The 27,273-nt window shown below is 26.3% G+C and overlaps 1 protein-coding gene and 2 pseudogenes across 4 annotated transcripts; 1 reads left to right on the forward strand and 2 right to left on the reverse strand.

Moving 5' to 3' along the window:
• The first annotated feature begins 4,657 nt into the window (after positions 1 to 4,657).
• Positions 4,658 to 5,039, forward strand: LOC149059632 (uncharacterized; annotated as a pseudogene).
• A 7,919-nt stretch (positions 5,040 to 12,958) lies between these two features.
• Positions 12,959 to 22,985, reverse strand: LOC149059633 (uncharacterized). 3 transcript variants are annotated; one of them, XM_089217786.1, is made up of 11 exons: positions 19,241 to 19,335; positions 17,662 to 17,964; positions 17,535 to 17,585; positions 15,436 to 15,569; positions 15,252 to 15,372; positions 14,882 to 15,089; positions 14,637 to 14,816; positions 14,082 to 14,279; positions 13,908 to 14,021; positions 13,755 to 13,841; positions 12,959 to 13,684 (listed from the first exon to the last, which is right to left on the reverse strand). In XM_089217786.1, the coding sequence occupies exons 2-11, from the start codon at positions 17,671 to 17,673 to the stop codon at positions 13,620 to 13,622; spliced, it is 1,170 nt and encodes a 389-aa protein (XP_089073912.1). In that variant the 5' UTR covers positions 17,674 to 17,964; positions 19,241 to 19,335; the 3' UTR covers positions 12,959 to 13,619. The 3 variants fall into 3 exon arrangements, with proteins under 3 accessions (XP_089073912.1, XP_089073910.1, XP_089073911.1); XM_089217784.1 differs by having other exon boundaries at positions 14,082 to 14,294; XM_089217785.1 differs by lacking the exons at positions 17,535 to 17,585; positions 17,662 to 17,964; positions 19,241 to 19,335 and adding an exon at positions 22,789 to 22,985 and having other exon boundaries at positions 14,082 to 14,294.
• Positions 22,986 to 23,740: 755 nt separating this feature from the next.
• On the reverse strand, positions 23,741 to 24,512 carry LOC107171223 (uncharacterized; annotated as a pseudogene). The gene is made up of 3 exons (XR_016189864.1): positions 24,298 to 24,512; positions 24,003 to 24,172; positions 23,741 to 23,881 (listed from the first exon to the last, which is right to left on the reverse strand). The product of XR_016189864.1 is annotated as an uncharacterized LOC107171223 (transcript).
• Between the last annotated feature and the right edge of the window lie 2,761 nt (positions 24,513 to 27,273).

Below are 27,273 nucleotides of genomic sequence, written 5' to 3' on the forward strand. Positions count from 1 at the left end.
GTAAATTATTTTATGCTAGAAATTCATAAAAAATTTTCCTTTTATATCTAAGATTTAAAAATTTAATACAAGGCTCATTATATATTTTTACAATAGCAATTGAAAAATAAAAGAAATATATAGTCACAATTTTTTTTTATAAGCATTTAAAGTTCAAATTTTGACTAAATACGTAAAAAATACGGCAATATTCAAATTATCTTAGATAGTAATTCATAAAAGTTTTCTTTTTTAATTCTAAGATTTGAAAATTTAATACAAGGCTACTAACATTTTTTTACAATAGAAGTTGAAAAATAAAATAAATACAGTCACAATTTTTTTTTATAAGCATTCAAAGTTTGAATTTTTACAACATATTATGTAAAAATCACGAAAGTTCGTATATTATTTTATGCTAGAAATTCATAAAAAATTTTCCTTTTATATCTAAGATTTGAAAATTGAATACAAGGCTCATTATAAATTTTTACAATAGAAATTGAAAAACAAAAGAAATATATAGTCACAATTTTTTTTTATAAGCATTTAAAGTTCAAATTTTGACTAAATACGTAAAAATCACGAAAATTCACAAATTATTTTAAGCTAGAAATTCATAAAAAATTTTCTTTTAAAATCTAAGATTTAAAAATTTAATACAAGATTCCTTACAAGTTTTTCAATCTTTATCACAAATAAAAATTCCACCTGAAATTCAAATTAAATTTTTATGAGCATTTGAAATTTAAATTTTTACAACATTGGATTTTCACTTTTAGCGATTTCCTTATTTTGGTGTAACTCTAAAACAAATTACCACAGATACTTGAAATTTTGACTGAATGTTTATATAGGCGTGTTATATATTTGATAGAATTTTCAAAATATTTAGATTTGTTTTGAGCTGTTAATGGACATTTTAATTTTTCAACTTTATTAGTTTTTTTTTCTATAAATATCGATAAAAATTTATTTGTTCGGTAGAAAAGCTTGAAAATTTATTACAAAGCTTCTAACACATTGTAACAATAGAAGTTAAAAAATATTAAAAATTCGTAGGCACAATTTTTTTTTATAAGCATTTAAAGTTCAAATTTTGACTAAATACGTAAAAATTACGGCAATGTTCAAATTATCTTAGATAGAAATTCATAAAAGTTTTCCTTTTTAATTCTAAGATTTGAACATTTAATACAAGGCTCCTAACATATTTTTACAATAGAAGTTGAAAAATAAAAGAAATACATAGTCACAATTTTTTTTTATAAGCATTCAAAGTTTGAATTTTTACAACATATTATGTAAAAATCACGAAAGTTCGTAAATTATTTTATGCTAGAAATTCATAAAAAATTTTCCTTTTATATCTAAGATTTAAAAATTTAATACAAGGCTCATTATATATTTTTACAATAGCAATTGAAAAATAAAAGAAATATATAGTCACAATTTTTTTTTATAAGCATTTAAAGTTCAAATTTTGACTAAATACGTAAAAAATACGGCAATATTCAAATTATCTTAGATAGTAATTCATAAAAGTTTTCCTTTTTAATTCTAAGATTTGAACATTTAATACAAGGCTCCTAACATATTTTTACAATAGAAGTTGAAAAATAAAAGAAATACATAGTCACAATTTTTTTTTATAAGCATTCAAAGTTTGAATTTTTACAACATATTATGTAAAAATCACGAAAGTTCGTAAATTATTTTATGCTAGAAATTCATAAAAAATTTTCCTTTTATATCTAAGATTTAAAAATTTAATACAAGGCTCATTATATATTTTTACAATAGCAATTGAAAAATAAAAGAAATATATAGTCACAATTTTTTTTTATAAGCATTTAAAGTTCAAATTTTGACTAAATACGTAAAAAATACGGCAATATTCAAATTATCTTAGATAGTAATTCATAAAAGTTTTCTTTTTTAATTCTAAGATTTGAAAATTTAATACAAGGCTACTAACATTTTTTTACAATAGAAGTTGAAAAATAAAATAAATACAGTCACAATTTTTTTTTATAAGCATTCAAAGTTTGAATTTTTACAACATATTATGTAAAAATCACGAAAGTTCGTATATTATTTTATGCTAGAAATTCATAAAAAATTTTCCTTTTATATCTAAGATTTGAAAATTGAATACAAGGCTCATTATAAATTTTTACAATAGAAATTGAAAAACAAAAGAAATATATAGTCACAATTTTTTTTTATAAGCATTTAAAGTTCAAATTTTGACTAAATACGTAAAAATCACGAAAATTCGCAAATTATTTCAAACTAGAAATTCATAAAAATTTTTCTTTTTAAAACTAAGATTTGAAAATTTTTAATAATCTATAATATATCCTAGACAGATAAACCGTCTTCGCTCAGAATCGTTTTTCGTATACAATGATATAATATCATTGGATTCAAATTTGATTACATCCATTACAGTAACCCACTTGTAACCTACTGTACAGCAGAGCGACATACACGACTTACCCGCTTTTTTTTTTTTTACCTTTTCATTTATTCATCACCTCTAGAACACGATTGAAACATTTATTTCGAGTACATTAACACAATACCTATAGGTAACACGTTTGAGTACATACATTAATCGACATTCCCTGTAAAATAAAAACGATGAACTATCTTTAAATGTGTCAACGTTTTGAAAAAAATCATCAGAATTACAATTTACACTAAAAATGTTGGTAAATTTTACACTCCATTTGAATTTATCGGTACATTTTTATTGTATATTTCATACACACTTTTTAATTCTAACTAGATATTTTAAATATTAAGAACTAAATTATTAAAATTTTACATATTAAATATGTACTTATCTATAGATAATACACTATAGTGTGATAAACTGAGATGTTTCGAATAAACTAATGTTCATTAATTCATAGATTGTTTAAATTATCATTAAATTATCATTAGGTAACCGTCAGATATACTAAAATATAAATTATATAAATATAATAATATAATAATATAATAATAATAATCTTCTGTTAATACTAATAATATACTAATATAAATAACGTAATTGTTGGAGACATTTTTAAAAGTAAAAATATTTAGCGGTGAATATAGTTTTTTAACTATAAATTGTATTAAATAATAATTGTATATTTTCGTTAAAGCAGTAATTTAAAATAAGATAAAATTTATCATTTTATTTTATTTCAACGTCGTTATAAAGATTAGGATTCATTAAGATACCTAATTTGCAATTTATTTTGAGATAAAAATTCATAAAAAATTATTTCTTTAAATCTGAGATTTTAAAATGCAATACAAGATTCTTCATGAGTTTGTCTACTTTTATCAAATATAAAATGTCTACTAGAAAGTCAAATTAAATTTTTATTAGCATTCGAATTAAAACATTGGATATTCACTCAATTTCTCTTGTACCTCCCAATATTCTTATTTTGTTGTTATTCAACAACGAATAACTGTATAAAATTGAAATTTATGCCATATGTTAAGTTTATCAATTCCTGTACTAGATGACATTTTCAAAATATTTCAAAAATTTTTAATTTATTTATAGATATTTGAAATTTTCGTTTTTTATTCTACAATTGTCGATAAAATGTTATTCATTGTGTAATAAACCTTGAAAATTTAATACAAAGTTCCCCATAAATTGATATAATAGCAGTTGGAAAATATTAAAAATACATAGGTACGATTTTTTTATAACCATTTAAAGTTCAAATTTTGACAAAATTTATTTAATTGAAAATTTACAAATTCTTGAGTTGTTATAAATGTATAAAACGTTTAACTTTCATAGCTAAGAATTGAAAATTTAAAAACAATTTTCCACATAAGTAGTTGATTCCGCTGTAAAAAAATCTAAAAACTATACAAACATAGTTATTTTAAGTTGAAATTTAGGTTAAATTACATATTAAATAATTAAGAATAACAATTTTAGTTATATTGTTGAAATTTGAAAATATTGTTCGTGGCTCGTGGGTACTTAAATTTCTAGAGTATACTTTATATTCTAATATGAATGGTTAATGTCGTTAATGACTTATATTAATACCTTATAATAAATTTTATATACCAACTATGAATGACTGAATGAGTCGGGTACACAATGAATTCGATTTGATTAATTTGGAATTTATTTTTGACGTAACTACATTTTTTTTTTTTTTTTTTTGAAATAATAACAATTTAATAAATATACCTAGTATCTATAACATACCCTAGACTGATAAATCGTCTCCACTTAGAATCGTTTTTCGTAAACAATGATATTACATCATTGAATTCAAATTTAATACCAACCATTACAGTAACGCACCTGTAACCTCCTACTAACTGTACAGCAGTGCAACATCCACTATTAGGTACCTATGATTACCTGCTAGCTGGCATGCCACCCCTGCTAGCTGACATGCCACCGGCTGAACTCGTAGCTGACGAGAGGGCCAGGATCAAGGCAAGGGCGTCTGTGGATCCTTTACCAGGCGACCCACCTCTCTCCAGGGCTAGGATAAAAAGAGATGAAAGGAAGGTTACAATCAACGAATGGCAGAGGAAGTGGTCTGTTTCCAGAAAGGCCTCCTGGACCCGTAGTCTTATACCGAAGATCGTAAGATGGGAGAATAGGACGACTCCCGTGGTCCCGTGGTCCTATCACATGACTCAGGCGCTAACAGGTCACGGGTGCTTCCAGTGGTACTTCCATCGCATGGGCAGAGCCGATAGCCCCCGCTGCATGCACTGCCCGAACGGCTCGGACACTGCTGAACACACGATCTTTAACTGTGAAAACTGGAGTGGTTTCCGCGAAGACCTCCGAAATCGACTGGGCCACCCTCCCGAAGCGGGCTACGCGGAGAACATACTTTGCGGACCCCTTTTTATTTGAAGATCTCCCGGTGAACCATCAAGAAAGGGAGCAAGTCTTACGAGACGCAGAAGAAACACTCAGGCTCTTCTAAAAAATGGTAGAAGAGATACTGACACTTAAAGAAGTCGAGGAAAGGGCCCGGCAGGCGGCAGCGGCTGTAGACGGATGACCAGCAGAACGAGTTTGCTAGAGTGGAGGGCTCTGACCTACTCGAGAACAGGACAGGGTGAACGCGAAGTCTAGGACGGCTGGCTTAGGCCGGTCCTAGAAGACGCTGAACGCGATGTCTAGGACGACTGGCTTTGCTAGTCCGAGAAGACCTCAACCAAACAAGAATTCATCCATCGGAAGAATTACATCATTGTAAAACCAATACATTTCTCGCTCTGCTCAGAATCTAGAAAAGTACAAGAAGAATCAAATGCAGAAATAAAAAAAAAAATCCAGACCATTCAAATATTAACAGTCAAAAAGTGCAAAAAGATTTGGAAAAAAAAAACATTAAAATCACTCAACGAGACTCGTCGGGATTGTAGTATTGAAGCTAAAAAAAAGCGGGTAAGTGGATGTCGCTCTGCTGTACATTAGGTGGTGGGATGGACCTCTGACTAGGGTAGGTTAGATTTGAATTGAATGATAGGTATCATTGTATACGAAAATCGATTCTGAACGGAGATGATTTGTCAGTCTATGATATATTATATATTATTAAAAATTTTTAAATCTTTGATTTAAAAAGAAAATTTTGTGTAAATTTCTAGCTTAAAATAATTTGCGAATTTTCGTGATTTTTACGTATGTTGTCAAAATTAAAATTTAAATGCATGAAAAAAAAAATTGTGCCTATATCTTTCTTTTATTTTTCAACTGCTATTGTAAAAATATATTATGAGCCTTGTATTAAATTCTCAAATCTTAGAATTAAAAAGAAAAACTTTTATGAATTTGTATCTAAGATAATTTTAAAATTGCCGTAATTTGTACGCATTAAGTCAATATCTGAACTTCAAATGCTAATAAAAAAAATTGTGCCTATGTATTTTTATAATTTTTTAATTACTTTAAGAATAAGTTATGAGGAACTATGTATTAAATTTTCAAGTATTTTGATAGGACCAAAAAAATTTTATCGACACTTCAATAGAAAATTTTCAGAAAAATTGAAAATTTCAGTTGTCTATAAATATCTCAAAAAAAGTCAAAATATTTTGAAAATTAAATCATGTAAATAAAATGCTAATTTAAATAACTGGTAAAATTTTCAAGTATCTACGACTTATACTTTTTGAATAATTACAAATATTTAAAATTGTTTGAGGATAAATCGTTATCGTTACGCTATTTCGTAAAAAATTAAAATTCAAACGCACTTAAAATTTTTCCTATAATGATGCTTCGAGTTTTCTCTATAGCTACTTGAATGAAAACTTATGGAAAACTTAGTGTTGTATTTTTAACCCTTAGTTATAAACGCAAAAAATTTTATGATTTTTCAACTTCAAAATTACTTGCGAATTTTCGCGTTTTCGACAGAATTCGTAAAACTTTGAACTATAAACGCTTTTTAGCTACAATAAGAACAACTCATAAAGAACCTTGTATTAATTTTTAAAGTTTTTTTGGTCGTCCAACATTTTTTTACCGGCACTTCTCAAATAAATTGAATATTTTAGTGGTCTATAAATAACTCAAAAAAAGTCGTAAATGTTTAAAAAATTAAACTGTATATAGATAACACTAGCATGAACATTTGGTGAAAATTTAAAGTATTTACAGTGATTAGTTTTTGAATTACAACCATATAAAAAAATCGATTTGGTCGAAAACTGGTTTTGCGTAAAAATTCCAGGTTTTCTGTCATTTTTTTTTTTGTTTTTCTCGATTTTTTTGAAAACTATTGGAAAATGTTTACTTTTGACCTGTATAATACACCAAGGATATTCACTTTTACATCGGAAACCACCCCCAAAGTTTGAAATTGAAGCATTATTTCGATTAGTTATGCTGAACATAGTTACAAAAACAAAAAAAACATCATTGTAAAATCAATGCATTCATCACTTCGTTCAGAATCTAAAACTAGAAAGTGGAGTAAAATCTACAAAAAAAAATATACAACAGAATGTTCTGCCATTGATAATTTATTCATTTCGCTATATTATTGTTAATTTGAACAAATATTATGCTAAAATGTATAAAATATTCGTATATTAAAAGCACCCCTAAAAAAGTAGAACCCGCGGCAACCACCCGGTTCGCCCGTATCTTGGGCTGGCACTGCTCGGGAATAATGAATACAATAAATAGATATAATAATAATACGTATAATATAGTATTAAAAAATACAAGAAGACTATAGTGTACAAATAAAGAATAGTATAAAGACGACCTGGTTTAAAGTAATTTGTCGGATGATGCACGTGGTCCTTCACTGGTGACAGGTGACACGATGTTCCAGTAACAAAAACACAGTGTTTGGAAAGAACGTCGTTCATGAACGCATGTTCACACGTTCACGTTCATAGTTAGTGTCTAGTGAACGATACGCGAATGTCGCTCATTTTGTAAAAATAGAACGTGAACGTGAACGACGTTTATATTTTTAATGAATTTAAACGATTTTGTAGACGCTCAATTTATTTACTATTTAATAAATATAATATGTTAATATGTTAATATGTATATAATTTAGACACTTTAGAAAATGTATATTATGCTCTAAAGTCTAAATTGTTTTTATTTTTGGGTTGAGACCTATAAGTTTATGGGTTTTTATGTAAACTGCTGGTAAACTATTTATAAACAAAAAATTATATGAACGACCTTATGAACGCGTTCATTTTCTCAAAGAACGTGAACGTGAACGCGTTCGTATGAAAAAACATGAACGTGAACGTGAACGAGTTCCTTTTTTAAGGACTGAACGTGAACGTGAACGAATTCATTTTTTTAGTGAACGTTCCGAACACTGCAAAAACAGCAATCGGGGTCACACACGCAGCGGCTGCAAAGCACAAAATAATTTCCGACTTGCCTATAAGTTAAACACTTGCAATAACGCACACCTTGGTTCCGACAGAACCGTTGAATATAAAAAATTGACCACAACAGATTTGGTGTGGCCGCCACATGTATTGCACAATGGATTGACGGAATAAATCATGAACAGCTTATATCAGAATACATTACATTTAGTAAATGCTTTACCAAATTAATAAATAGTTCAACGTTACCAACTACTACACGTCTACACTTCATAAATGCCAACCCAATGAAGCAGTTGTATCTAATGATGAAGAGATTATATTTTTATCTGATGAAGGTGAAGAATCTATCGAAACTCGTGTTAAAAGTGTAATTGATCCAGGAACAAAAAACGAGACAACTATACTAGATGTGATGCAACTTTTAAGTAACCATGGTTTACATACGGCGTTTGTTTTTGGCCTATCAAGGGTTATGCACAATGCCAGAATCATCATCTTCTGCTGAAAGATCTTTTTCTAAGGTATTTGGTATTATTGAATTCTTTTTAATAACATCCTTATTTTTCAGTTTTAAATATTAAATTTTCGAGAAATTGAATAAGTCATATAATATGAAATATTCAAATATCTATTTTATAATATTATAATGTTTTATTAATTTAATTAATGAAATAAATTAAATTTGTTTAGGTCAAAATCATAAAGACAAGACTAAGATCTACAATGAATCACTCTAGGCTTGAGAGTCTTATGTTTCTATCATGCGAGCGTGATATTGAGATTGATATTGAACAAACTATTGAATCTTTTGCTTTTACTTCACATCTACTTAAAAAAATCATTAATGTTCAGTTAGTTTAAGTATTTGTATTTATTTTATCATATTTTGGTAACATAATTTTTGAAATAAAGTCATTTCTGAAAAATTAGTGAATATTTAAAATATTACATTTGTGAATATGGCCTCTTAGTGCAAAAAGTTGGCTGACCATTGTTATGTAAAGACTCTAGACAGTATACAACTGATTATTCTGGGATACCAAGTAAAGATTCGCATAACAATTAAAGCTTCAATTCCTATTTTGTTAAGTCGTCAGATTTATCTAATATATGATGAAGGACAGTTTTTTGACACAAATATTATTAAGAACATTTTTAATACTTAAACAATTTATCCGACAGTTTTGAGGGTGGGTGGTCCCTAAAAATTGTTTTGGACTCATAAATGAAAAATGTTCACGCCGCCACTGGTGTGGTGGCACAAAACGTATCGCCACATAATCGAATGGAATATAATATTATTATTATGGTTATTGGGCGGCCGAATAAAAACTGTAATTGTAGCAATTAATTTTTTATATGTAACAGAGATTAACGAGTTACAATATAACATCGTTATGAAGAAAGTTTGAGATGTAGGTACAAAACAAATTATAAATTATAATATTATATTATAAAATTATGTAATAATAGTTGAACAGCTCCGGCACTCACGCAATTATAATATTATTAAGTTCTTAAATATTACTAAGTATTTTTTATGAATACGCATGCACATACCATGCCATAAATAATAATTATTAATTATTAAAATGGTATCTACAACAATTAAACTGAAAGTAATAAAACGTTATTGTAAAATTATAAGATACCGACAAAAATTCACTTGCGACAGTTATGTAGCTAAATTGCCTATACAGAGTTCCGTGTTACCGCTAAAATAAAATACTTGAAACTACCTAAAATAATATTTGTCCGTATTATAAAAATAAGTAAAATAATGAGCATCTCATATTCTTACAAGGCAGATTCATTAACTAAATTTTTTTTATTTCGGTAAGAACATTAATAAATGAGAAACGTTATTTAAACTCATATTACAACAATCTATAAAGAATTTTGTTTTATATTGATAAACTTTTTAACCAAGAAAAAATAAAAATTTCTAGGTATTTATTGCTGTAGTATAGCTCTTTGAAAGAATTATCTTGTATGGAAATAGAAAAATAATTTTATAAACATTTGATGAAAATTAAGTCTATCTACAGTTATTATTTTGTTTGATTTCCACAAAAAAAAAATTAAATAGTCATAAGTAAAGTTACTATTTTTTATTTCTATTAACTAAAATTTGTTGTGATGTTTAATAAAGTGAGAATTTTTTGTTGTTGTTATAAGCTTATAAAATATTAACTAGAAATAAGTTAAATTTGTTTTGATGTTAAATAAAGTAAAAGTTTTTTGTTGTTATTATAAATAATATAATTATTTATACTCCGTAATTAATCATCAAAATCGGTACCTACTACTAGTGAGAACTGAAAAATAATATAAAATATGAATTATTATATACCTAAAACATTTTTGAATTTAAATTAGATTATATTTTATGTTTCATTCAAAATCACAATTCAAAAAAAAAAAATGTTATTTGTAGGTAGGTATTATAATAGGTGTTTAGTACTAAATTGTTAAAGAAATTATATAATCATTATAGAATACCATTCCACTCCACTATATATACATGAGTTTCTATACATGATTTCGCGTAAGTAAAAATAATTATGTAAAATTAAATTAAATGGGCGTCATTAGACTCCTAGTGGGCGGTATTACCCTCATGTGAGGGTAATGCCGCCCAAAATGTTTTTTTTTTTTAAATTTGGTATTAATTAATATTATGGAATTTTAAGCGGTTTCAAGTTCGTATATATCAATAGAAGATGAGTTTAGGTATATTTTAAAATAGGTCTAGTATTTCTGCTGCAATTATTAAAGATTTTATGGACAATTTTCTTTAGGTGGGTGCCAATACCCGCATCTCCACTACAGTGTACCTACAATAAATATACACAAAAAACACATGATTGTAAAATCAATACATTCATCACTTCACTCAGAATCTAAAATTGTATTATAAGGTTCAACTCATCTCCACCTCCAATCACTCCTGTGTGTGAACCATAATAATATAAGAACATTATACAAATTTAAGTATATCTCCACTTATTTTAAAATACTTAAACCGTTCTACGGTAAGAATGGTTTTTACTCAATATTGAATACCAAACAACCATATAATATTATAATAGAAAAATATAGATTATAATAATAATTTAATATTAATTATAGTATAATAAATACAATGTTTTCGTCAAAAATTTAACCAACCTTCTATAGTAGGTTATCTACTCTATAGTAGACTTCTATAGGAGTCATACCTATCGACAAATAGTAAAATAAGTTACTTACTTACTTTAATTGGCTTTTACAGCAGTATCATAACTTATTAGTCCCCTACTGCTTAAAGTCTTAAGCCCCAGAATTATTACACTTATTATATCGGGTAATATCTGTAGTACCCTAGCTAGATTTGTTAGCTGTTAAATGTTTAATTTATGTTTATTTTATATGTAAATTCCCATTTTGTTAAATTTTATAATAATAGTCCTCTAAAATTACTAAACCTATTTGAATTAATATTTAATTATTTTTGTTCTTTTAAATGTGTCTTCTAATCATGAATTATTATATCATATATAAACTTAATGAAATCACCTATTCCATGAAAACTTACTTGAAATTCAAGAAATGAAAAATATATATAAAATTTATTAAGTGGATATATTTTCACAAAATTATTGTTAAAAATGTAAAAACATTTAATTTTTTCATATATTTATTAAATCGACATTCTTCTGAATTAAAAGTTTTCAATTTTACAACATTTTGCAAATATGCCCCTGGACATACCTGGATATGCCTGAACTGTAATTTTGATTTGTTATTTCAATGTCAGAACTGTTAGAATCTTTAACTCAGAATTCTACGAGTTCTATTTTAAGCTTGCGATCAATTATTGTACACCCACTTGCCTCAAAATAAAAATTGCAATTGTAGTTTGATTTTTATAGTTGTATAAAATATGCCTGAAAAAAAATAATAAATGTGTTTAAGAGAACTCTACTCAAAATTAGTTGTTTCTATCTTATAAATATAGAACATGATAAATTACGGTGAGCAAAACTAATTTTCTGTTCCCGCATGTGTACTCCTTAATAACGAGTATTTTCAAATATTAAAATATTACATAGGTAAAAATTAAAATATTGTAATAGTTGAATAAACCAATAATATCACAAACTAGACTAAATTTAACTACAAATTTATTTTTAAAATTATAATGTTGACTCTGTTTATTTTACAATAAAATTATAAATAATAAAATATGATCATCAACTAATAATGATATATGAGAGTAGATTTAATATTGTATTAGCGCAGATCTAATCTTAACAGTTATCGATAATAAATTAAAATATGAAAATTAAAACTTTTGTTGAAAGAACACTTAACTTACGTTTAGTTGTGTGTATTCATTGATTAATTTAAAAGAAAATACCAAGTGCATTAGTGAATATTTATCACGTTTATTCAATTTTTAATAATTACCGTTTTTGTCATGACTGACCTTTCACCACTTTGCTTTTATTTTTTTATATCCTTTATCATACGTAAGACACTAAAATTATATAAATTTGTATAACAACAAAAACTATAAAGTTCCTATTTATCTGTCATGTTGTTTTACTTGGGATTGTTTATCATTAAGTGTATGAACGCATTGTATGTCTTAATAGTTAACACTACATGTTTCTATGCGAATTTTTTGTTTTCAAAAACTATTAGATTTACATTAATAATATATGAAACTGTTATTAGAAAATTTTGTTGAAACATTTATAATACACATGAAAATGAAAGTGCTAAAAAGTATTATTATGTTATAATACATTAATTTATATAAACATACACATTTACAATTTATGTATACATAATTATGTACTAACTTGTTAATAGATATTTAATATGTATACTTCATAATACAGAAATGATAAAAGTATTGTTTCCTATGTTTTTCATTTTATAATAAAATATCTTATTACACATAAAATAAAATTACTGTAAATGATGAAGATTTGTCAATAACTTTAATATATTTTCATAGATTGATTTAAAGCACCAAATAGGGTATTAAAGTTAAATAAACAAAAACATATTCATTGAAGTATTTAAATTTAATGTCAAAAATATTGTACATGCTAATGCTCAAATTAATAATATTATTTCAGAAAATACATACAGTTGAGAAGTATAAAAAGTATATGAATTATTAATACAAAAAAAACATATTTACTCTACATATTTTTAAGATAATTTTAATAAACTGAAGGTGTAGCAGATGAGTATGAAAAGTATTTCAAATGCCTGTATCTTTAAGGGAATATGGCTGTTTGTTTCCTCTCTATGGCCGTCACGCAACACAGACAAGTGACAGTTACAATGGATAATTTTTTTTATGTTTTTGAATAATCACAAATTCGATAGAGAATAATGTCAATAAAGAATGGGCTACCAATATATCTAAATATTGTCTTAAAACAATTTAAATATCATTTAAAGGCCAATGTTTTTATACGAAATCAATTAATAATGAAGTATAAAACCAATATGTCACATCATTAAAAATATTATTCTTTACAATTTTTGTGATTGTTAATTTTAATCTAAGGTTACTCAAAAACCATTAAAACAATTTTAGGCGAATGAGTTTTATGTATGGCACGCGGGAGTCTCAGAGAGAAAACAGATATTACGCTTAGCTCTTCAAAGCTTTTTTTTAAAATTAAAAACTATTTTAGATAAGAATTTAACATTAACATTTCAAAATAAATTTGGACGTAATTTTTGGTATTACAGATTTAACAGTGTTTGCCTTTAGATGAATGTGATAACGTGTGTTCACCAGTATTTTCATTATCAGCTTCTGAATAAAGAAAAATTATAAAATTAAAATGTTGAATAAAATGAAAAATCAATATATAAGGAACAATTACCTGGATTTCCATTAGCTGTAGCACGATAATTAGAGGTGTTATATGACTTTATTGAGTTATAACTTTGATTTGGATCCAATCTATAACCTATAATAAACATTGAAATTAGACAAAAATTAATATTATGGGTAAGAGTGTTTTTAACCAACTTACAAGGTTGTTGTGGACCTCCCGCATTACCTCCTCTTTGATTGCACCATACTGAATATTGTGATGTATAATATGTTATCATAGGGTTATAACTTTGATATGGATCCAAGCAATAACCTATAACATGCATTGAAATTAGACAATAATATTAAGAAAATTATATTTTTTTAAACTTACAATGTAGTCGTTGTAAAGTTCCTGAACTATCACGTATTAGGTTTCTCCATGATGAATTATTGTTAACCCATCTTTGAGGAGTACCTTGCCAGGCTCCAACATAATTTAAATTGTACACAACTGTACTACCGCCATACTCGCCAACGTTTCCGATATGGCTACCTCTAACTCCCGTTCCAGAATTTCCATAACCTCCACCTACACCATTTGATTCTAATATACAATTAAAGTATAAAACATAAAATAAATTTCATACATACAAATACACTAAAAATAGTAAATTACATTTTATTGTTTGTTTATAAAATTTATCTATTTAATATTTTATCAATAGAACATTTTCTATTTGTAGGATAGCCATATTTTAAACATTTTAATTAAGTTACTTTTATCTACAAAGTATTTAGGTAAGGGTATTATAGAATTTATTGTTTAATGAATATGATTGTATAAGTTAAAAACTTCATTTATTTTAAATTCATGAATACTATTAAATGTGAAAAGAATCCAAAATGTATTGTTGTAAATAAATATATTTTATAGATTCATAATTACTGTTATTATGTCCTCCACATTGTCCGTTTTGCGGTTTTCCTTCCAAGCTACTTCCATTACTTACACCAACAGCACCACCACGATCACCATGTCCACCTCGGATACCACCAACGCCATCAGCACGCCTAATAGCTTTATTTACAATCATTCTTTTTCCGGCAATTTGGTGACTTTTAAAAACTATATTTCAACAATCATATATTTAAGTTTTAATTTTTAAATATTAATTTATTAATAATACTCACGAACAGCTTTTTCGACTGATTTTATATCATCATACTCGATAAATCCAAATCCTTTTCTTTTACCAGATTCCTTATCAGTTATTATTTTTATATTAATAATATTGCCAAATTTTCCAAAATATTCAAGAAGATCATTTTCTGATATTTCTTTTATACCATAAACGTAAATGTTTTTAGCAGTTGTTGAAATAGTCGGTTCACAAATGTTCTAAGATCATAAAAATAAAATATTTTTAAGATTAAGAATAAACATTTTTACTATTTTTATGATAGATTAGTTTAAATTATGAAACATTTAAAATAATAGTTAATTAAATTTAGAAATTAATTTTTAAATTGTACGTAATAATATTTGATGTAAATTTTATACTTCACGTGATACAGCTCGCTTAGTTTCAATTTCACGACCATTTACTATATGAGGCCTATTTGACATAGCTCGATCAACCATGGACGATTGAGAATAAGTAATAAATCCAAATCCTTTAGATCTAAATGTTTATGCAATATAATAATTAATTACTAGATAAAATATTCAACAAAGAAATGGTTACCTCTTTGTAATAGGGTCTTTTATGACAATAACATCTACAATTTCACCCCATTGCTCAAAATATGCTTGAAGTGAATCATTAGTTGCGAAGTCATCTAATCCACGAATGAATAATTTTCTGTTATGTTCTGGATTCTACAGTAAAACAAAAAAACCACTTAAGTTAGGTCAAAAATATATACAGTTAATATAAAGTAAACAACTAGATAATGACTCAATTTTATCACAGATGCAGGATCGCCATTTGTAACACTTATAAGGTTTATGTATATAACATAGAGCCTATTACAGACAAAGTACCAAGTGAAAGCAAAACACGGTATAACTTCAAACAAAGATATAAAACAAATTAATAATTTAAAAACATTAGTTAAATATCCTGAATTTTAATTTATTATATTAGTAAATGAATAGATTTTTTCTAAACAACTCAATTTATCAGAAATTTAATTACGAAAAATATGTATTTTAAAACGACCACATAAATTCGATATTATTACATAAATAACAAACAAATTTTTTAGTACCTATAATTTAATGATTCGGATACATTTTTTCGAAGAATAAATTAAAGCAGCGGCACTAAAAATTTTATTTTCAAATCAGATATTATTTTATGCTAATAACATTTTTGTGATATATTAAGCTTGCATCAAATTTATTTTAAGTATTTAGTGATGGTATTAAGTATTAAACTATTTCATATAATATTAAATAGACAACATAGTTATATACTTACATATTATGTACATGGGAAAGTTTAAGGGTTCAATTCCTCCTTTTGATTTTTTTTTTTAAAGGTGATAATATTAAATGCACACCATATTTTATTTATCAATGAGGTATGAAATACAATTTTTATAAATTTCTTATGAGCTTTCTCCTCCTGATTTTTTCTATGTGCGTGGCAACAATTTAACAACAATTTAATTTATTAAATATGTACCTTAGTAATTTTTTATTCATTATTGATATAATAACGGGAATAGATCACGGTTTTCTATTAATATATAATAATAGTTTTTTATGTGAACATTGATAAAGTAATAATGTTGGATGTGCATACAATAATATAAGGGGCATAGGCGCAAATCGCAGGGGTGCTAAGGGTGCTTAGCACCCTGAATTTTAATGCTAGCACCCCGAATCCCGTGATTATAACTTATAGTACTATTACCATCACATTTTCAAAATAATTACATTTATTAAAAATTCAAAAACAGTTTTATATTTATTTAATTATTTATAATATAATATGTCGAGTTTACGTCTGGATATATTAAACTGCAATGACGTATAAAACATATTATATAATATAATAATTGTGAAATCTTGGACACGTACCACGATGGGTCAGGAAAGACTATCTGACTTATCGATAATTCATATTGAGAGCGATTTAGTCATTGATAATAATCGATTGATTACAAAGACATAATTTTTAATAAGTTTGCTGAAAATAAGCGCACATTGCCTTTACATTTTTAATAAATAAATAATAATAATAAAATGCTTAGTTGTGTTTGTTTGATTTTTGATTTTTATTTTATATTTTTATTTATATAATATATAGCATAGTACTATTGGGGTGTGTGAGGGGCGAAGCCTTTCACGAGTTTGGTCTGTTTCCTCAAAAATTTTTGGTGCTTAAGCCCCCCTAATGTTTTTTGGTGATTTGCGCCTATGATAAGGGGTAATATATCTATACTCAGTTAAGCGAAGGAACGCGCCGCGAGCCGACCTAAATCGGTTATTTTGCGCGTTCTTAGGGCCATTTAACATAGACGCGTATCATACGTGACGTAACGTACGCAAACGTTTTCAATTACATTAGTTAAATGCATATGTGTCACTCCGACGATGAAACTTTTCCCTCGTTAGTATGACGCATATGAACTTTATGTAAACTAAAAATACGCGTGTACGATACGTAGCGTATGATACGCGTCCATGTGAAACGGGCCTTACGTGATACTCTGCTATATGGCTAAACTAACCTAGCTGGTTACAATAGAAAAGTGACACGAGAGGTTGCGTAGAATCGGTGTGTTATCTTACTGGATAAAGTATATTTGTTTTATATAATATGTGTGAAAATACCTTGTGTGAGCGCCGATAGGTTTTCAATGTATCATGTAGGTTCACGTATGGCTGTATAAAAGTAACAAAGACAATTAGGGCAATAGATTAAATAAGTTTGAGTTTAAATAAATTAAACTTTACTCACATTAATTTCCATGATTGATGGTGAATTGATAATAGGTACAATCAAAATCAGAAAAAAAAATTTTAATGAAAAACGGTAATATAATTAATTGAAATCAACAAATCTCAATCAAATGTTTCTAAGATTTGTTTATTAGGATAAAATCAGATCAAAGACTAAAATTCACAAACAAAAATTGAAATCACACTCAGCAACAGGTGTTACGGTAAGATGAGTCAAGAACTCGGAGCCGAAACGCAGGCGTTGGAACAATGGTGACCGGTTGCTGTTGTATGAAATCGGCGCTACTACAGTGTTAACAACCTAATTTAAAAACACACAACACATTACTTGGGGCTGGGACAGATTTCCCGATTTTGATAACAATAAAATATCATCAAAATCAAATTTCGGAAGATCGGTTATGCCAACTTAGAAATACAAAATTTTTTATTTAAAATAGATAAAAACCTAACCACTTATTATCAACAAATAATGCTTATCAATACTAAATATAAAATAAAAAGTTAAGAAGCATATTAAATTAATATAATGAGAATTGGTCATGTTTTATACAATCATGGCCTAGGTTTATTTATAACATTTAGTTTATTATCTAATAAGGGGCTTAAAAATTTATTTTTAATAGTGAAGAGGTAAAAATGGTAAATATTTAAAGTATATTCATCAATTAAATTGCATATACTTTTAATTTTAATTATATTTATGTTTTTAAAATGTAGATGGTATTTTAAGAAATTTTTAAAATCAGAAAGATATTTAGTTCTAATGGTACAAGCGCTACTCTTTCAGATTTTTTACTGTTACTCAAAATAATGGTTAAAATATTGAATGAATAAACCTATCTAAGATCACTAAACTGGTTACTAATCTGGCCTGCTTCAAATACATCATATTATATGATATAAAAAAAAACATAAGTACGCGTCGCGTATTGGAATAAAGTAATGTTGAGCGTATGCGTATAAACGTAAATTCTAAAATAATAGTTTCCGTTAAAAAATGTTTGCACCATAGTTTTAAGCATAAAAATCAAATTGTTAAAAATAATAAAACGTGAGGGGTTGATAAATGTAAATTATAAGATTGTGTATATATTTTTTATAAAATATGCAATTTGTTTTTAAATGTTTTTGATATCTTATAGTTATAAAGTGAAATCTAAAGTGTCTAAACAATCTTCTGCTCTCCAAAACGCCAAAAGACTAACTGGTAATATGGTAATAACTATTCCAGAGTTGATCGATAGAGAGAACAAAGTTCTCGCTCGATTGTGCAACGAATATGTAGAAGGCACAACGTTTCCTTATTCATTTCCAGACGAACAAGTACCTATTAAAATACAAATAGTGATATTTTACAAATATAAGTACATGGGCTTATTATTATAATGTAAAATACAATTTTTTATTAGTTTGATGATCTAGAACGTTTGGCAGCAGGTTATCATTCTATATTAGGAGCCGAACTTAACCAATTAGACCTTAAGTTGATTATGAAAGTAGGTAATCAATTTAAAAATAGTTATTTTGTAGTAGGTAACAATAAAAACAAATTGTTAAAAATTTAGTTAACATACCTAATCTGACCTTGATGAGGACAATTTTTAAATCAAGCTGCCATGGAAAATATCATCGTTGAATATGAGTTAGAAGTCTAAATTCCTGATTCAGCTCAGATTCTAAGTCGAAAAACCGAAACACCTGTGTTAACTTTGAAAACAAACTATCATAAAATAAAAATAGTTTAAAATCAAAGATGGGTCAATAGTTTATAAAAGAAAATAATTTTATAATGTTATTGAAGTAGTATTCTAAAATATTTTACTATTCTTTTTCTGTCTCATCAACCATTTGGGTAGTTGAAAAATTCTGATTTTCTACTTCAACATCTTTTCTGATAGAAAAATAAATCTAGTTGGTGCATTCGAAAAGTGATAATTGAAACATTACATTCATTTTTAAAAGGGTTGAGTTGAAAACAAATGGGAATTTCAGCAAAACCTATCTCTACTGTTTTGGTGGAATTCAGAATACTAATAATTATTGTAATTACTTGAAATTTTCACCTAATATTAATATAACCATTTTCCTTACATGACATAATTTTCAAAATATCTTATTTGACAATGAGCTATTTATAAACTTGAGCATTTTTTATTTTTATTTATTAATTGTCAATATTACATTTCCTCGTTTAAAAAACTTGAAAATGTATAATACCTTATAAGTCGCTGTCAGAGAAAATTAAAGGAGAATATTTTTTATAAAAATTAAATTTTAAATTTTGACAAAATTTTCAAATTATTTAGTTTGTAAAAATGCACAAAATAATTGATTCATATACCTAAATAATTAAATTTAAAAATAAGGTTCTTATAAATAGTTAGTTATTAATTAGTTCGTTTTTGTAACTAAAAATTACTAAAAAAGTATATAAAAACATTTTTTTTTAGATATTTAAACAAATAATAACATTTTTAATTATTTTGTTGTAATTTAAAAATATTAGTCTTGGGTATTGAAACTTTTTATATATAGCATTATGTTATATACACACAATGCCACTTTCAAATGCAATTTTTCGAGTACAGTTATTTCAACGTACTGTGTCCAATAGCAAAATAAAATACTTTACTAGACGTAATAATATCATAATATTTTACTGACTTCCTTAGATCAAAATCATTTTTTGTATACAATGGTTTTATATCATTAAATTCAAATTTAACACATTCAATACAGGCTAATACCCCTCTAGATCATCTACTGCAAAACAAACGCACAACATATGGATATAAATAATAATAAATATATTTTTATGTTTATATTCTTTTAAATAATTATGATTATTTTACTACTTTTTCAGAACATAAGTCTATATATTTCTGAGCTTGCTAAAGCTATGAGTGAAATAGCCGAAAATGATGAACGAAGATTAACGAGGAAAACATGGTATCTGCAATGAAACTATTAGTTGATAAAATCTAGTTCCTTAATGACTAATGTTAATTAGGTATTATTATTATGATTTTATTTTATTTAGAAGTTTTATTATTTTAATGAACTTCTTATGTTACTTATTGTTAAATACTTTAAAAATCATGTGAGCAATAATATTTGTTCGTGTGCGGTCAATAGCATCAATAGTACCTTCAAATGCATGTAAGGCATTTGAAAACTTTTCTCGATCGTAAGGTTAAGTCTCTTTCAATTGCTGTCATTGGAAAACGAATTCAACATCTCAAACGTTTTTGGTTCATAGCATTGGTTATACTATGAATGCATCTGCTGACCAAAAGCTGACTAAAATTTACAATAAAATTATTTCCTGTAGCTCATTTACTATTTACTAAACAAACTTTTGCATAGAAGTTCACCACTACTAATACCTAAATGTGAAAAATAAAACAGCAACATTGTACAAATAACAAATATAATGTACCTAGACTTTAATTCATTTTGTAATAATCCAATAGATAGGTAATTATAATTAATTAAGTGTTACAATTTAACACCTTAACAATTGTATGCAACAATGTTTAGGTTAAAATATATCTAAAATTATATAATTACTTGAATTTCAACCAGTAAGTCCTAACCTACTTTCACGTTTAAGTGAATCACAAATACTGTTAATCAAGCCAATAGCAAGTTCTGGATAATACAGAATGTGTTCATAAATTCATTTATTGGTATATCATACGGATTTTGAATGTCCTTGAATACTTTTCTCTCTACTCTCCTGTCTAACATTCTAACCCTTTCTCCCAATTCTAACTATTACCAACCAATTATTCAGCCATAATATTATTACATTAACAATTATTGAATAGTTTAAATTATATAAATTAATATATTATACCACCCAAATACTTTTAAAAACTGAATATGCAAAAAATAACAATAGACAAGATTATAAATATTTGTATTTTAACGACGTAATTAAAATTTTGAAACTGACGAACTGTGAAGTTGTGATAATGATAAATTACAACATATTTTATGCTGTGAGCCATTTCTAACTTACCATAATATGTTACCTATAGAATATTTTAAATAGGTACTCTAACGATAACTGCTACATGATCACTTTATTGATAATTATTCAATAGTAGTCGTTTCGTTAGTTAAACGAACCAAAAGTTGTTGATAACATGTCTTAAAGAGTTACGAGTTACAATCTACTATACAGCAGAATGACATCCACTTACCAGCTTTTTTTTTAGTTAAATTCAAATAAATTCAAATAAAATCTGTACAATATATTATTATGGATAGAAATGGGAAAGTTCTCGTTTGAACTTTTCTATTATAACTACTTATTGCACTCTTATTAAAAAAGTTCAAACTCTTACAAGTTACCAATTATATATCAATTTTTATCATTTGTAATTTTTCCATACTCAATTAAATTCCATTTAGTATTTTTTCTAGTAATATGACTATTTGTATGAAATATTAGAATGGTTCAAGTTAATGTAAAATTAATAAACAACTTATTTTTTTTTATCTTAAACATACAAAACAATTCTTACTTATTCTTATTATGTACTTTTATCAATCATTATTAGCATTTAAGAATTTATTAATTGTTTTAGTAATTATAGAACAAATACAAGTTTTAACTTATATAAGTGGGTATATTATAAATATATTAAACGATTAAAAAACAAATAATCATTTTATCTTTATAGGTAATGTAAATAAAGTATAAATGGATTGTATAAATAAATAGTGCATTTTAAAAGATTTATACATTTTGAAATAAATAAATAGCTAAAAACCTATTAAAAAATGCATTATATTATGTAATTAAATACTTAAGTTTCATTATTGTTTAATTAACCTATTATTGTATTATATTAATTTAAAAAATTAAGTCTTAATCATATTTAAGGTATGTGCAGGGATATGATTTCATTAATAATATACTGCAGTAAAATATATATATGAGTATAGTTTGCATACTGTTTCATATTATCAGAAAATTTCAATATTACGCCCTTTCTCTTGGATAATTCTATTTATGTTACTTAACATAGCAGCTCTGACACACATTATATTTATAAACACTATTTAGTATATAACTTATTATTATTATATAGTGTACTAAAAAAAAAATTACCAAATATGATGAAACAGGAATGAAGAGTAGCAAACACCGTTTTATGTTTCTGTCCTGCATAAGAAAATTGTGATAGCAAATTATTATGAAACGTCTTCGACATTATTTGGCGTGTCATATCTGAGACACTATCGTGTTCTAGTCTACTCAAGTAATGCACCTGCATAATAATAAAAAAGTAAATTATAATTTTAAAGTAAAATTATTCACAAATGTATGTCAAAGAATTATTATTTAACACAACACTTTCTGCCGAAATTCAATGTCTCCAAATTTTTCTTCAAATATATTTAGCTCATTAATATTTGTCATTGAGAATTTATAAATACTATCATTGACTAGATGATTAACTTCTTTTGAAAAAGATTTGTTTTGATTTGTATGAATATCACTCAACATATTTTCAATCCTATCAATTTTTATCATATAATTTTTCATATCATATTTAATGTTTGTAATGGAACGAGTCAAATTTATTAAAGTATTTCTTAAACCTGAAAAATTATTAATAATTTTCAATCTTATATACATTTCACAAATCAGTTATCTATTATGGTATTGAAAAAGATGCAAATTATTTATTTATTTTATTAACATCGATAGCTAAGACCTCATTAGTATAAAGACTACAAAACATGGGTGATGTGTTAAAATCAACTTGAGTAGTAACACCATCAAGCGATCATTGAATGATCATTCAAGCGATAATTTCTTGTAGGGGACTTAAGCAAATCTGTGTTTATGCTTTCTGAAAGTGATAAGTAAAGTACAAAGTTAATTTTCAAGGAAACTTATTTGATTTATACAAACAGGGATTCAAAATAAATAAATTGAAATTTTAATAATATAACTAATGTATAATTTTAATTTTATGTTAATTTAATTATGTAAGTACGATTTTACCAAAATGTTTAGGAGACTGACTGACACAACCTTTACTATTACGATTCCCATTTGTTTTTTGGGACATTGAATCAAAATTTAGTTTTCTTTTTGGAGATTTAGTGGACTTTGAAATTATTATTATCAATTATTACTTTCCATTTTCCTGATGATGCAGGTGAGTTTATTTTAATAATATTTGAGCTTGGTCCTATAATATAATGACAATAATAATAAGGCAAAAATAAAAATAGCTTAATTCATTTTATAGTTAGCAAACACAACAGTTCGTATAGGTATGTGTATTCATTGAAATGTAATACTTTAATTACCATCAAGAAATAACTTTCTAGAAGGGGATTTTTTTTAAATTGAAAACCATAATTATCAGCATCGCCAAATATTTTGCATCGAAGTTTTCTAGTTTCTTTATTTTCAATTTCTGATAAATCTGAGGTATGAGTTGCTTTACTACATTTTATTTTGGCATCTTTTAAACTTGCTGAAACCGTTTTAAAGCAAAATTATAAATTACAATAACTAATTATAAATAAAAATATACATAATAATAATTAAACATATTTAATTGCAAATTAGCAACTATTGCAGTTGAATATTTTTACTTACCAATATATTTTGCTAAAATACGAACATCATACCAATTGAAATCTGATGAATTAGGATTTGTTTTTTTTTTAATCTGTTTTTTGGATCTAAATTTCTATGAGGTCAAGCACAAGTAGTTTCATCTTTGACGGCCAATGAGATGGTACAACTTCAACTGTATCTTCTTTGATGAATATTACTATGTGGTATGTCATATTAAGTTGAATGTATAAAATATAACTGTAAACATAAAATTTAACTAATTTAGGTTAAGTACAAAAAAATATATTTAACTAGGTACCTTCCAATTTTTTTTTTTTTTTAAATTAGTTTAATCATCATTAATTGAAATGTATAATAGGCAAAGCTATTTTTTTATTACATTTTTCCAATAGCATAACCTTTATTTTTAAATTTTTCATTGGAATCCAACATAGTTCATTAGATAAATTATCAACAGTATAAATTTTTAAAATATCCAAACTTAGTGGTTGTTCATAAAATGGTCTTTTAGATTGGAATATTTTTCCTATGCAAGTATGAAAACAACTTCATTTGTATGTCGTCTTTAGTATGAGCTATGTTTAGGACTTTCATAATATTATTGTATATAGTTAATATAAATTGATCAGTTATACCTACATGTTGTTTTAATTTTTGTATTTAGTAAATGAACAGTTTTAAATTGTGGTGTTATTAAATCATTTAACATTGGACCATTTGTGTGTTAATTTTTAAAAACAATTTCTGTGTTTGTATTTTTATAAATATTTGCATTTTTAACAATTTACTTAGAACATTAGAATTTGTTGTATATGGCATGTGCCAATTAATAATAGGTTTATTACTTCTCTTAGCTAAATATTTAAATTACGTAATATTAAGCCAATGAAGCAAATGAGCTGAGGCAGCTCATTGTAAAATAATATTTAAGGACGTAAGCACCACAGTAGGGGGACAGTGCGGGTTTCGAGTGAGAGGCAAGATATTGGTAAGCGGTTGATAGAGGCCCGTATATTTTTGTGTGTTTGTGTTATGTTTTAATAAAGTTATTCAAATAGTATTATTTGTTCATCAATTATTTCGTGTACCATCGAGAGATAGGTATACTACAAATTTTAGATAGATAAGTAAATTACAAGTTGTGCAGTTTAAATAAAATAACTTAAATATTGGGAGTAGGTAGGAAATTGTTCTAAATAATTGATTTAATCATTTTAATATAATACATTACTACCAGTATAATATTATACTGTAGGTACCTACTATGTTAAATTTGGTATGTATTTATTTTTATTTATTCTTCAAGAAGAGAATGTGCCCCATTGTACATAATAGTATAATTGTTTGGAAGTTCATGAGTTTACAATTTTTGAACACAAATTATTATAGGTAAACATAATTATTACTGCTATGGACTAGCGTCACACATTGTCTAGTAGACGGTCAACTATAAGTACCAACAGGAACCAAGCTAGGGTAGGGTGCAACCAACTTTGTAATTGTAGGAGAGAAAGCATTTAGTGGAAATCATTAACATTAGGGAAATACGAAATCATGTGGGCATACAACTATAAAAATATCACCAATAGGGGTGCACAAGATGTAGGGCTATACATCAGTACAAAAGTTCCAAAAACCAATGTTCAAATGTAATATAATAATATATATTTTTAATATTAATAATAATATAAATTATCGAGATTTGCAGCTGCATAGGATGCGCATTTAGCTTGTATGTGGGCGAGGGACATTTCCATCAGTTTAGATGATTATACCATATCCGTGAGAACAGCGACAAGAGCAAGTTGACTATGGGGGAGTAGAGGGTAGTACTATATAAGAGATCCAGAAACGGCCTGTATTCAGACGCGACTTGACCAGACTAGCCAGAGCACCTTCACAGCAGTCTGTTCTTTAATTAATTAAATTGGATTTGGGAAAATTCTCGTAAAATAATATTCTGAACTTAGAAAATATTCTAGTCAAACCGAATTTATTCTAGCCATTCAGAATACTTAACTTGTTAAACAAAAATCAGCGTTCATGTTTATAAATAAATATATGTTTTGTCAAAATAAATAATCAACCAGTCTAACAAAAAAAAATTTGAATACCTTGTTACACCACCACAATCTCCGGACATTAATCCTATTGAAAATTTGTGGGACCATTTGGAAAAAAAAATTCGAAAGCATAATATTTCAAACAAAGAAACTCTAAAAAACACTCTAAAAGAGGAATGGAATAAAATAACTGCAGAAACAACATCTCATCTGGTTGATTCAATGCCTAGGAGACTGAAGGCTATATTAAAGTCCAAAGGCTACCCTACAAAATATTAAACAGGATTATGTAATGATTTAAAAATATTTATTTAGTTAAAATCATTGGGTGTACAAATATTTATTGTAGTAATATTTATTATTATTATTATTATGATTATTACTGTTGTCATGATTTTTTTTTTTAATACATTTAGTAATATATCAATTAGGTACTATGTGAATGTTGGTTTATTGATAAAAATAAAATATTTTAAAGAAAAGTGTATATTTATTCAAAAACACGGAGTGTACGAATACTTTTTACTTTTACACTCACTGTATATCATATGTATATTATTTTATCTTGTACCTATTAGCCATCAGTGTAATTTATTTTAGAACAATATTTAAAGAATTATAGGTAATATTATTATGTTCAATGTCTTTTGTTAATACATTGTATATTTTTGGATCAACATAATATAGGTTAAAGTGATGGTAATAGTATAATATATGAATTGTGTGTGAATGGTTGTTTAGTTTTAAAAGTAAGGTGGTTACACAAAATACTTCATCGACAATATTTTTGCATGTTATTACTAATTTGTACAATAATAATAATAATATATTTTATATGATATTCAAAAAATTTTAATAGTAAATTTAATAATTTAAAACTATTAATTTACAGTCGCATGGGCACCGGTGCAAATCACACAAGTATACAAGT

The sequence above is a fragment of the Diuraphis noxia genome, unplaced genomic scaffold, assembly GCF_037042655.1.
Source record: "Diuraphis noxia isolate RWA-SAM2 unplaced genomic scaffold, SU_Dnox_SAM2 contig0001, whole genome shotgun sequence".
Lineage (NCBI taxonomy): Eukaryota > Metazoa > Arthropoda > Insecta > Hemiptera > Aphididae > Diuraphis > Diuraphis noxia.

Bases quoted from the DNA above. Each gene is read 5' to 3' on its own strand.
- LOC149059633 (XM_089217784.1), bottom strand. The intron at 15,570-17,534 runs GTATTTTCACAC...GTTTTACTGTAG, and splicing joins CCTATCGGCGCTCACACAAG to AATCCAGAACATAACAGAAA. The intron at 13,685-13,754 runs GTAATTGTTCCT...TTCTTTATTCAG, and splicing joins TACAGCTAATGGAAATCCAG to AAGCTGATAATGAAAATACT.